Source organism: Camelus ferus, chromosome 16 (genome assembly GCF_009834535.1).
Source record: "Camelus ferus isolate YT-003-E chromosome 16, BCGSAC_Cfer_1.0, whole genome shotgun sequence".
In the NCBI taxonomy this organism is placed as follows: Eukaryota; Metazoa; Chordata; class Mammalia; order Artiodactyla; family Camelidae; genus Camelus; species Camelus ferus.
In genome coordinates, this window is record NC_045711.1 from 29,468,553 (window position 1) to 29,482,079 (window position 13,527).

A 13,527-nucleotide genomic window follows, 5' to 3' on the forward strand; every position below is an offset into this window, starting at 1 on the left:
TCTCCATTAAATAAATTGAAACAAAATAAATATTAACTTTATAATTGTATTCAGGCTACATTGTCTGAGTTGTACAACATATTAAGTTGTCCTCTTAATTTCATAGACCCTTAGAAATGGACATAATTAACTTATGTCACATCAGCATAACTTTTTGAACAACAGAAATTCTTCAGTATTTCTTACTTGTTCAGTCAAAACCAAATTTAAAAAATAATGGGAAAGAGGAAAGAAATAAAAGTAAAAGAAAAAGTGAAGTATAACTTATGTTTTTTAAATTTAAGAGAAATGTATAAAAAGCAAGGGAGAGTTAGATACTTAAGATGCAACCAGTGGGCTGGTTCTCTGCCTTTTTAGGATTAAATTTTAAACTGATGACCAAAACCATTAATTCCTTTAAAGATTATGTAAAACATTTAAAATGGAATGAGAGAATCACTTCACATTTAGAGACAGTTTGAAATGGGTGCTGAGGTAAAATACCGTTTGGTTTTTAATCTCCCCTAACTGATGTAACAAGTATCTGATTAATTATAGACAGAAAGGAATCTAATATGAAAAGAAATCGATAGATTGCTTGAGTCACATGTTTCAGTTTCTTTTTAGAAGTTGGCTTATCATGAAGAATGAATGAATGACACTTAAAATGGAGAGGAATACTATACTTCTTTCTTGTAAATAAATTTATTATTACTGTCAGGTTTCTTTGGTTTATTGTTTTAATAAGAAGATACTTTATTATTATTTATACTAAATATGAAAGCTTTGATAAAAAATATACATGGAAACACACCCTTATTAATTGCTTTAAAATCTTAAAATGGAAAATGGTGTTTTTCAGAATCAGTGGTATTCAAAAGACATACAGAAAGAAGGGTGAAAATGTGGAGGCTTTGAGAAGTAAGTAGCTTTCCTGGTGTTCAGTCCGTAGTATTAAAGTACAAACGGAAAAACAATTTGCATAGTTTGTGGGAAACCTAAACTCCTTTACCACAATTTTCTGTCTTTCCTTTCGGGATACTTTGTTTATGTAATTAATAGTCATAATAAAACTAACAACATTGAGGTAGTAAAAGAAAAATGTGGTATCTATTAAGATGAAAATTAGTCAATTATTTGAGCAAATCTGTGTCCTTTCTCATTTTATTATTATGCTCATGTATACATCTTAGTTATACTTTCTTTTTTCTTTTATCCTAACACACAGTTTCTCATTCTTGGCCCTGTTGACATTTGGGGCCTGATAATTCTTTGTTGTGGGGAACTGTCCTGAGAATTATGGGGTATTTAGCATTGTGTGAGCCAGCGTGCTTCAGAATTGATAGAATATGTGTATACACATACATACAGAGAGTGGGAGGGCTGAAGGGGAGGGGCAGGAGGGAAGAGGGGAGATTATTTTCAAGGAATTGGTTCACCTGATGGTGAGGCTTGACAAGTGTGAAATCTGTAGGGCAGGCTGGCAGCCTGGAAACTCCAGCAAGAATTGAAGTTTCAGTCTTGAGTCCAAAATTCATAGGGCAGGCTGGAAACTCAGACCGGAAATGCAATAGTCTTGAGGTAGAAATCCTTCTCTGAGAAACCTAAGTTTTTGCTTTTCAGGCTTTCAGTTGCTTGGATGAGTTTCACCAGTATTATTGAGGGTAATCACCTTTACTTAAAGTCAGCTCATTGTAAATTTATTTGTTTATTTGTTTAATGGAGGTACTGGGGATTGAACCCAGAAACTGTATTCAATATCTTGTAATAAACTATAATGGAAAAGACTCTGAAAAAGTCTATATCTATACACACACATACATACACACACACACACAAATTTTCATCTAAGCATGGCTTTAGCCGCATTATGCAAGTCTTGACAGATTGTCTTCATTATTATTCAGTTTTAAATATTTCTAATTTCTACTATAATTTTTTCTTTGATGTGTGGATTTTTTATATGTTTTGATTTTTAACTATTTGGTGATTTATCTTTTTGTTTTAGATTTCTATCTTAATTCCTTAATAGTCAGAGAACATAGTCTTATGATTCTTTTTAGCCTTTTGAAATTTATTGAAATCTGATGACCCAGCACATGGTCAGTTTTGTGCATGTTCAGTGTGCACTTGTACAAGAGATATATTCTGCAGTTGTATGTAGTGTTTCCATATCAGGTTAAGTTGGCTAATTGTGTTTTTGAAATCTTCTATATGTTTACTGATTTACTTTTGTGGAATTGCTTCTATCATTTATTCAGAGGGAGAAATTAAAGATAAAAATCTTCGATTATGATTGTGAATTTGTCTATTTTCTCTCTGTGTATCGTTACTGTTTTGCTTTACGTATTTTTGTTTTATGTAGATGACTTCTGACTTTTCGTTTGTTTCTGTATTTTGTCTAGATGGTTTCTTCTGACTTTTCTTGCCATTTACTAATACCCTCTTTAGCTGGCTCTCATCTGCTGATAAACTGTCTATTGAAATCTTTTTCACTTCTCTTTTCCAGTTTTTATCATTCCACTTGGTTCTTTTATATGGTTTTTCATGCTTTGCCAACATTCTCTTGCGAACATGGCAGCTTAGTTATTGTGCTGTCTTGTCATGTGGTGCCAATATCTACATCTCTTCTAGGTCCCTTTCTGTTGCCTGTCTTTTCTGTTGGTTTTTGGTCTTATCTTTCTTTCTTCTGCCTGGTGGTTTTTGGCTGAGTAATACAAATTGCTTATGAGTAATTGTGGAGATTATTTGATGCTCTGGATGAAGTGACCTTCCTCTGGAGAGGATTTGTTTTTGCTTCTGGCCTGTAGCGCTAGGGATACTCATAGCCCAGATCACCTTCATCAGATCAGGGGCTACAGTTATTTGAAGCTGGGTTTTTAGATCCCTGTCTGCTGTCTCCTTTTAGTTGTTGACACATCCATCCAATGATACTTGTTCATTCTACTTTACTTTTATTTAAATTGAACTCTTCAAGCGTTTACTTAGCTTTCCCCATGCTATTGGTTAATTTCTAGTTTTCTACCAGGACATTGGACATGCCAATAAATACCCTTGGGAACAAATCTTTATTTGTCCTTTTATTTTAATTCCCTTGGAAGTTCCCCAAAGTGGGTCCCAGAAAACCACCCCCAAGTATTTTGTGCCTTTTCTGCATCTGTTAGTGTAACAAAAAAAGAAAAAGTTTGTTTTGTATTATTTTTCTTACTGTTCAGACCATTTGACTGTAACAAAGAATTATTATTGTGTTACAATATTAAATATTACGTTATTAAGTATGCTGGTAACTTTAAATCTATCTTTAAATGTATTGACTTATTTCAAGATTGCTCAAGTATCATGAACTATCTTATATGGCTCAAGAGGAATAAAAATCACATTGGAGTCTTTCCTTTTTCTCCTGAACTAGATTTATCATTTGACATATATGAGGGTCAGATTACTGCATTACTTGGCCATAGTGGAACAGGAAAGAGTACACTGATGAATATTCTTTGCGGACTATGCCCGCCTTCTGATGGTGAGAGTTTTCTGACTTAAAAAAAAATGGTCTTACTTTGTTTTATCAGTGTTACTAACTAAGGTATGATGATATAATTATTTATCCTTGAAATATGTGCTGATTGGTTTTTGTCAATGATTTGGGATCAACTTCTGTGTCTATAAAGATGTTTTTCTTTTTTTTTGATTACACACATTTATATGTTCTTCAATAGAAAATAAAAATGATTCAGTTATATTTAATAAAGTAAAAAGGATCTAATTGGTAGCTGTCTTATCAGATATTTTGTGTTTGTGTGTTTATTTTTCATTTGCAAAGAAGGATAAATTGGTAATTAATTTGAAATTAAATGAAGCCTATAGACATCTCGGTTGAGAAAACAAAGATTGCTAAGCATACAATAGTTCAAAAGGAAAGAATGATAAATATCAGTACCATCTCCTAAAACAGAGTTTTAAGAACAATACGTCAAACATGTAAATGTTATATGTGATTGTCCTATATGTGAAAATTCAATCTGGCAGCTCCATTTTTTTTTACCGTCACCTAATAGAGTGGCAGTACAGTAAATATTTTACTCTAAGTAACAGCTGAATTTCCATGTGTTGAATCTATATCTTTTTAAACGTCGTTTAACTTTCAAAATTAGTTTGATTTTGTTGCTTGTCTCTGTGTCACTCTTTGATGGTAGTTATAATCTCTTACATTCATGTAAGAATTTATTATTTTTGATACGACTCTCCATACATTGTTACATTGGTTTAACGGTTCTTAAGTAAAGTAGGATATATTAGTATTCAGTTTAGCGAGGAAAAAAGCTGGAATTTAGATTAAGTGATTTTCTCCAGACCAGAGGGCTAGTTAGGGGTAAATATTAAGTTCTTATTTCTCTTCACTTTTGCATAATGCCTGTAAATGAAGAAAAATTGTTACTGGAATATAAGTGTAATTAATGCACTGATGAAAACTATGTTTGGTGTGAAGCTTCTGGTTCCTGGCTCTTTCCACTCTTTTGTAATATGATCTGAAAATGAAGAAAAATGAGATTGGAATATAAGTGAAAGCAAATCACCCAGAGTATGGAAGTGAGGATGTGTTGTATCTTCCAAATTTTTATTAACTCTCATTTTATATGTCTATTACATACAAATGCCTAAATTATTAGTATATCTTAAAGCATATATACTTTTTGACACTTAATATATTTAATATAAGTTTAAATATATATTTTGCTTTTAGGTTTTGCATCTATATATGGACACAGAGTCTCAGAAATAGATGAAATGTTTGAAGCAAGAAAAATGATTGGCATTTGTCCACAGTTAGATATACACTTTGATGTTTTGACAGTAGAAGAAAATTTATCCATTTTGGCTTCAATCAAAGGAATACCAGCCAATAATGTAATACAAGAAGTATGTTATTTATATAGAAATCTTTACTTTTATTTCCTGTAAATTCATAACCTTTTGCAACAACTTGTGTAATAAAAATATGCTTGAAAATCTAAATATAAAACTTGCTCTGAGCTAGCAAACAAAGTTATTACAAAGAATTAGAACTTGGAAGAAAATTTTAATACATGTAAAGTAGTCCTTGTTTCATTTGGAAGATACTAGTTTCTCAATATAGACGTTTTCTTTTTCTTTTTCTTTTCACATTTGCCCCCTTCCCCTGCCCGTCCCCCGCCTTCACACTGACCCCTTCCACACTACCCAGTTGTCACACTAGTAAAACAGACCTTTCCATCAGGAATCTTTTTATCTGTTATTTCAAAATTATATATAAATAATGTCAAAATTAAATTTTGTACCAAAAGAACGTTTTAAAAGTTGATGTTAAAATTGGAAAACTTAAAAACTAATATTGGTAATTACATAAATGGTGTGATTTAAAAATAAACATTATTCCCACTTTCCTTTTATAGGTACAGAAGGTTTTGCTGGATTTAGACATGCAGGCTATCAAAGATAATCAAGCTAAGAAGCTAAGTGGTGGTCAGAAAAGAAAACTGTCTTTGGGAATTGCTGTTCTTGGGAATCCAAAGGTAAGCAAATGTTAATGTCATTGATGAGATGATCTTAAATTATGTTGAATAAAAAAGCAGGTTGAAGAAATACATACGTACACACATTATATGAATTTTAAACATACATACAATATGTTGTTATGGATGTAATTATAGTAATATGGTTTTAAAACCAAAGTAAGAAAGGTAACACAGCATCTTTAAGATAATGGTCATGTCTAGGAAGGGGAGTGGATATGACAGACTTCAGTTATATCCACAGTGTTTTATTTCTTTGAGAAAGATCTGAAATAAAAATAACTCTTGTTAAATTTCAGTGGTGGCTATCTTATTCTCTTTAGTTCTCTATATATTTGTAATGGTTATAATAAGCATTTTAAAATAAGAACGAAATCAAAAGGATAGTCCAGGTTTTCCCTATTCCGCTGATTTGTTTTTGTCTGTGTATTTCGTGGCTTTGTCTGTGTCTGTTTCATGCTGTTCCCTGCCCTGTAGAAGCAGCCAGCCAGCTGATGCGGTGCTCTGCACAGTGCTGGGAAGCTGCCAGGTGCATGCCTGCAGCTGGGAGCCCCCTGGATTCCCACCATCCTGCCACATTTCCCCTGCTGCTGTAGCTCGGGGAGGACTCTGGGTTCTGGCTCTGTGTTAACTTACCTTTCTCCCAATCCCCACCACCAAATCTTGAAATTAAAAACAGCCTTAAAATAAATTGCTTTCTCTGAACCGATATAGAACACAATTCTCTAACAAGCAGTCGAATTGTTCAGGTAAAAGCAATGTACTTAATGTTTTTTTTTTTTTTAATTTCTCTGATTGTTATTATACTTATGTCTCATATATTACAGACATTAATCTTTTGAAATTAAACCAAGAAAAGTATTCCTATGCCAAACTTAATTTTTAAAATTGATGCGGACTCAAATATGAGTGGAAAATTCAGATCTAATTTATTTCTGATTGGATCTAGTAACCCTGAATGGGGAAGCCTTTCAGGGTCCATGTAAATTTTACGTATTTTAGTTATCCTGAGGATTCCATGTCCTTCCCCCACCCCTTTTCACACAGATACTGTTGCTAGATGAACCAACAGCTGGAATGGATCCCTGTTCTCGTCATATTGTTTGGAATCTTCTGAAATACAGAAAATCCAGTCGGGTGACAGTGTTTAGTACTCACTTCATGGATGAAGCTGACATTCTTGCTGGTGAGATTTTTACTTTACTTTTCAAGGATAAGGTCATGGGGCCAAATGGGAGATTGGACATACAAATGCTAAATTCTGAGGAATAAATGATCTGTGTGTTCTTCGCAAAAAAAGGTATTACAGTTTTTTTTTAAATTACATATTTTTGTGTTGGGGAGTCCCTCTGACCACTCCAGGTCAAGAATTTGCCAGAAAACTCACAGTACTCAGCATAGTCATACTCATGGGTGTGGGTTATTCTAGTGAAACAGAAGGGATTCAAAGCAGAGTCAGCAAAGGGGAAGCCAGACAAGCTTCCAAGAATCCTCTCCTGGCGGAGTCATGCAGGATGCCCCCAGTTTCTCCAGCAGTGAGTTGTCACCAGGACATGGGAAACTGTCTGCTAGGGAAGCTCTTCAGAGACTCTGTGCCAAGGTTTCTCCTGGGTGCTGGTCACGTAGGCACCCTCTGCCCAGCATGTGTCAAATTCCAGATGCACAGAAGGAAAGCTTGTTGCAAATACTATCTGCGCTGTCCGCACAGTGTAGGTCCAGTGAGCCACCCTTGCCTGTTCTGGGAATGGTGAGAACCCTCCTCAGATCGAGGTTTCCAGACACCAGTCAAGAGCCTACCTGGTAAGCAGGCCTTTCTAAGATTAGCGGCTTCAGGCCTGCTGTTGTGACTGTTTTCCATACAGCATCAAACGTATTCACCCATATAAAGAATCCAGTTTTAAGCCAACACACGATTTTTTTTAGTAACTGACAAGATCCAAGAGTTTGAGATTCTACAGCAGCCTCTTTCTGTTTATAATATAGTCTAATACGTTGGGCATGTCATTCATTTTTTCAGTAGTATCTTTTTTTTTTTTTTTTTTGTTAAAAAGCTAACATTTTGTTTTTGTTGCTTTCTTGTCATTTTTACATTTGGTTATTAAGGAAATTGTGAAAGTTCTTATGTTAATGAGCCTTATAGTAAGAGCCTGAGATATTTGGAGCTGTGTTAGGAAAGCAGAGTCAGAGTTAGACTGCCTGGGTGTCATCCTGGCTTTGTCAGTTAGTAGCCATGTGAAACGTGGGCAAGCCGTGTATTTTCTCATTGCCTCAGTGTTCTTGTCTAAAAAGCAGGTGATGATCATCTAGTACCTTCCTCAGAAGGCTGTGATAATTTAATGAGCTAATTCACTTAATTCACTGATGTCTCATAGGATAATCCGTAAAGTATAAATGCCAATTACAATCATTAATGCTGTTACTGACTTAAAAATTGACATGCAAATCTCTTTTTGCAGATAGGAAAGCTGTCATATCACAAGGAATGTTAAAATGTGTTGGCTCTTCAATTTTTCTCAAAAGTAAATGGGGGATTGGCTACCGCCTGAGGTATCGTTCATTCTTTATTGACTTGTTCTTTGTCATATGCTTGGTCTATTGTTTCTATATTTAGGGATTGCTGTAATGTGCTTTGGCTGCTTTTAATGGCCCCAACTTTAACTTAAAGCATTCAGAAATTGCGTTTGGTTGCTTACTGAGTAATCATAAAAAATTATGGCTTTTGGTTTTCTCTAGCATGTACATAGACAGATACTGTGCCACAGAATCTCTGTCTTCTCTGGTTAAACAACACATACCTGGAGCTACTTCATTACAACAGACTGACCAACAGCTTGTGTACAGCTTGCCTTTCAAGGACATGGACAAATTTTCAGGTATTCTCTCTTCAGTTTCTTGATTGCTGAACGAGGATCTTGCATTGGGACTGAGTTTTCTTAATTTACTTTGTTGTTTGCTTTTCTGTGTAGTATCTACATGCACCCAGGTAGTCAAGAGTTAATACTCCGTTTCTGCTTTATTTAGCTTTTGAAAGTCAGAAATACTAGAAGCTAGTGCATTTCTTTTTTATATAAATGGCATGTAAGAAACTGCAAGTAATACGTTAACCTGAGTTAATAATTGTGTTGTTGTTAAGAAATGAATTGCTGCCTTTATTTGTAGGCCTCCTGGGAATATGATTATAAACAGACATATACACACATATATACATACACACACATACACAAATATAGTTATTTGTATATGTCCTCAAGTTCTTATACAGTTTCATGACTTCATAACGAACTGTATTATTATGTGGTAAACTGTTGGAATTATTTTATTCGTGGCATTGGTTTTCTGCTTTTTGATGAAGAACTCAAACTCAGTCTCCTTTGTCCATTTAGAGATCTCTTAATAACCAAAATGATATTACTGTCATAGATATGTTGTGCAGAATTCCCATTGCTTCCCTACGATTAGGTAGAAATTTTCTGTTAGTTTAATTGGCTTCTTTCAAGAAGAAGGAATGATTAGCTGAAGTACATATGTCAACTTAACGTACTCTGCCTGTCATTCTGTCTATAAAATATTTCTTGGTTTTAATTTATAATATGATACATATCAAATTGATGTTATCTCCCTAAACAAATATTCCTGGGGGTCCTTAGCAATTTCCAAGAATGTTAAATGGGTCCTGAAACCAAAAAGTTTGAGAACCGCTGTGCTAGCCGAGTAAATTTAGTAAATTTTTAGAGGATACTTTAGAATAATTGATGATAGGATGCTTAACTGTGCAACATTCTTTTGTTTTTTTCTTTTAGGTTTATTTTCTGCTCTAGACACTCATTCCAATTTGGGGATTATTTCTTATGGTGTTTCCATGACAACTTTGGAAGATGTATTCTTAAAGCTGGAAGTTGAAGCAGAAATTGACCAAGCAGGTAAAAACAAAACTAGCAAAACATTTTAGGCAATGAATCAGATAGATGGTGAATAAGAAACATAATTATATAAGCATGTGAAATTTATATTTGGAGGAAGAAAGGGTAGGGATAAATAGGTAAATAAACCATTCAGATATTTACTGTTAGTGATAGGAGTTATGAAGGTAATGTTGGGGTGGTCTTGGGTGGCAGATAACTTAGACTATATTTCAGGGAGGACTTTGTTGAGATGATATTTAAACTGAGATCTGGATGGCAAGAAAAATAAGATTTTATTATGGAGCCTTCCAAATAATGGGAATTGTTGCTGCAGAGGTGATGCTTGAGGAATGAGTTGCTTGTTTTTGATGACTGAAAAAAAGGCCACTATGGAGAGCCAGGGAGAGGGTAGGGTAGTGTGTACTGAGGTCAGGGGTGTAGGCAAGGGCCAGATCATGTTTAGTCTTTGAACATCTGGAGAAGAATTTGATTTTTTTTTCTTATTGTAATGTGAAGCTATCAGAATTTTAAAGGAAAGGAGTAACATGATCTGATACGCATTTTTAAAAAATGCATTCTGGCTTTTGATGAATGGGTTGTGAAGACAGTTTGCAAGCAGGAAGATCAGGGAAGTTTACAGTTAATCTTAGTTTGAACTAGGATGGTTGTGAGAAAAGGGAAACATGAACAGATTTGGGTTATGTTTGTGGTACTGGTGATGACTTGCTGATGGATTCATATTAGGGGTTGAGGAAAGGGAGGAATCAAGAATAATTTCTAAGCTTCTGGCTTGAGAACTGGAAATGGAATTGCCATCTTCTGAGAATGGGGGAACAGCAGGTTTGTGGAAAGAAGGAGTCCAGGCATGGATTTCTGTTCTGTTGTTTGAGGTGTTTGTGAGACATACCAGTGGATGTGTACCGGGACAGTTTGATTAATGCATTTGGAGCTCAGTGAAGATGTTAGGGCTGAAGTTAACAAATTCTGGAGTTGTTCGTATATAGATGGCAGTGTGGGATTGGGTGAGGTATAGAGAGCACAGATAAGAGTAGAGGGTGAGCCCTGAGGCTGAGAAACGAAGGGCCAAGAAGGGCTGACGGAGAAAGCACCATCGTGGTCTTTCTTCACGAAAGGAGTTGTAGAAGCTGAGACAAATGGTATTTTAGGAAAGAAGGCATGGACAGTTATTTGCTTACTGCTGTGAAGAGTAAGATGACAAGAGAAGATAGCAACATAGAAGACAGTGGGGGATTCAGTAGCCTGGAAGCCAGCTGTGAACTTGACAAGAATAATTTCAGTGGTGTGGTCAAGATCTGTGTAGTTTCAGGTGAGAATGTGGGTGGAGGAAACTTTTCTTATAATTGAAGGTTAGAAAGATGGTCATGGTGATAGGTCAGGAAGGTGAAGGAGATGGGGATGTTTCTCTCAAACATGGAGGAACAATAAAAGTCAAGTTTATGATGAGGACATGAGATCAGATTCAGATATCAGATCAGCCCAGGCATGCATCCAGTTTGATGACATTGAGTAAAGGTCCAGGAATAGAAAAGCTAAAGTAAGTTAGAGGTCAGGATGCAGAATGTGTTATCAGTGAGTATGTTTGTAATACTTAGGATGATGGAAGACAGTTAGATGGAAGAAGATGCTCGTATGGGTGGTGCTAAGTGTTTTGAGGCCTACGATAGTTTCTAGAGATGTTTGGGCAGTGGGAAGGGTGCGCTCTGTTTAGGTATATTGGCTTTTTCCCATAGTACCTTTAAGTCCATTATACAAAATAAATTTGCCTCTAACATGGGTTTGCTTTTAGTTTGGCCAATTTTAATTGTTTTATTTTTTAAAGGTGAATACATATCAAATTCCGCAGAAGATAAAGTGATGCTCATTGAGTAATGTGATTGTGGTATACAGTATTTTTTATTTTGATTAGTCCTCTGTATCTCAGGGGAAGAGAGGAATTGGACTTGTTTATGTTACTAAATCATTCATCAAAACTGTTAAGCTGGTAAGATACCAAAAGAGAGAGATTGTATTCTATTTAAAATATTATTTTATATATTATTCTGTTCCACTCTTTAAAAGTTTTACATATTTACTCATTTTTTTTGAAGTTTAACATAAGTCTAAGAAGTCCTTCTTCATACTGAAGCCAGTTTTCATCTCTTTTTATTATTTTTCATCTCTTTTAAATTGAATCATTGTTTTGAAAATAATGTATCTTGATTTTTTATCCCCATTGAGAAGTTTTGTCTGGCTTTGATCTAATGGAATTAGTTATATAGCATATCTCTTGTACTTACACATATTCCGGTTTATTTTATGTAATATAATGTTTGTAAGGTCAGACTACTAAAGTTGTACAGTAGTTTGTTCATTTTCATTCTTTTACAGTATCTGTTACAGGAATATTTCACAGCCTGCTTACTCATTCACCTGTTGATAGCCGTTTGGGTTCTTTCCAGTGTATGGCTGTTGGACGGGGTACTAGCTAAGAATATTCTTGTGCATGTGTTTCAGTGAACCTCTGTACATATCTCTGCTGGATTTATACTTTACAGAGAGTTTCCTGGGTCATAAGTTATTGCCAAAGTATATGACAGTTCCCTCTGTCCTACAGCAGTGCTAGATGTGTGCTGCTTTGAAATTTATATGCTTCAGAAAGGTTTTCATCTTTTTAAGGAATATACCATAATTTTCAATCATTTTGTTTTGGCAAATAGATTATAGCGTATTTACTCAGCAGCCACCAGAGGAAGAATGGGATTCAAAGTCTTTTGATGAAATGGAGCAGAGCTTGCTTATTCTTTCTGAAACCAAGGCGTCCCTAGTGAGCACCATGAGCCTGTGGAAACAGCAGATGTATACAATAGCAAAGTTTCATTTCCTTACCTTGAAACGTGAAAGCAAATCAGTGCGGTCAGTGTAAGTATAATCACTCTTACGCCTGATGAATTTTTTTTAAGGATACAAACTGGTCTTACCGTCTTAATCTTTAAAATACAGACATATGTAAATAATCTGTATAGTTTTGAAAGATTAAAATGTAAAATGTAATTTCACAATGTCAGGGAAAAGAAATTATGCCTAGAGTAATTTCATTGAATACCATTAGAGCCTTACTCTTTTTAAAAACTAACACTTTTTGTATCATCAATAAAATGAGGGAGTGACAAATAATATTCTCTAATTGTGTAATTTTTTAATTACTGTCATTGTATTTAAATTTTGTTTTGCATTTATATTTTTCACACTTTTTCCCCCTCTATTACTAATATTTATGACCACTTTTTGTAAACAGCAAGAAGAATAAGTTTTATTCTTATTTATCAGATGAAGAAACAGAAATATAAAGAAAAGTTTATAGCTAGTAGAATTGGGATCAAAATGACTTCTTTTCCACTTGGCTTTGTGTCTCTCAGTTAGGTTCCCATGGGCTTCTAGACACTGTATTACTTAGAAATAACATTAAGTACTTTCATATACTGCACTGTCTTGTTAGAGCCAAAATGGCAGTAGAAAAAAAACTTAATAATCAAGAATTAGAGTTCTGTTATATATTTGAAATATGCTGAATTCATTTACTTTTTTGTGCAAGTTTATTTAACGGCAAAGAAATGTCAATCAAATATTTGATTTATTCCTGGGTCAGCATTAGTGAAAGAAAAATATTGATTTAAATCGGCATGTTTCAGTTTATTTAATTGAATACTGCTCTCATGAAATTCTCCCTGAAAAACAGTAAAAGTGTCTTAGCTCTGGCTGTCACAACAAAATAACATAGACCGAGTGGCCTGCATCATGGAAATTTCTCACCGTTCCCGAGGCTGTGGGTCAGTTAGGGTGCAGCATGGTCTGATTCTGATGAGGACTCTCTTCCTGGCTGGGCCGCCGTCTTGCTGTGTGCTCACGGAACCTCTTGGTGCACACGAAAGAAGAGAGATGGAGAACAAGCTCTCTGGGGCCTCTTCTTAGAAGGGTGCCATCACATCATGAGGTCCCTGCCCTCATGACCCCATCTAACCCTGATTACCTCCCGAAGCCCTCATCTTCAAATATCATCCCTTTGGGGATTAGGACCTCAGCATATAAATTTGGGAGGA

At 35.0% G+C, this 13,527-nt stretch overlaps 1 protein-coding gene across 5 annotated transcripts in view; it reads left to right on the forward strand.

Annotated features, from left to right (window-relative positions):
- ABCA5 (ATP binding cassette subfamily A member 5) overlaps nt 1-13,527 on the forward strand; it is a 111,686-nt gene that overhangs the window by 71,040 nt on the left and 27,119 nt on the right. For all 5 annotated transcript variants that reach the window (XM_032456978.1, XM_032456979.1, XM_032456981.1 and 2 more), the window contains 9 exons: nt 842-900; nt 3,389-3,499; nt 4,721-4,896; nt 5,409-5,528; nt 6,576-6,714; nt 7,985-8,075; nt 8,262-8,401; nt 9,329-9,448; nt 12,148-12,349. In XM_032456978.1, coding sequence (XP_032312869.1) covers nt 842-900; nt 3,389-3,499; nt 4,721-4,896; nt 5,409-5,528; nt 6,576-6,714; nt 7,985-8,075; nt 8,262-8,401; nt 9,329-9,448; nt 12,148-12,349 — 1,158 coding nt within the window. The remainder of the gene's footprint in view (nt 1-841; nt 901-3,388; nt 3,500-4,720; nt 4,897-5,408; nt 5,529-6,575; nt 6,715-7,984; nt 8,076-8,261; nt 8,402-9,328; nt 9,449-12,147; nt 12,350-13,527) is intronic.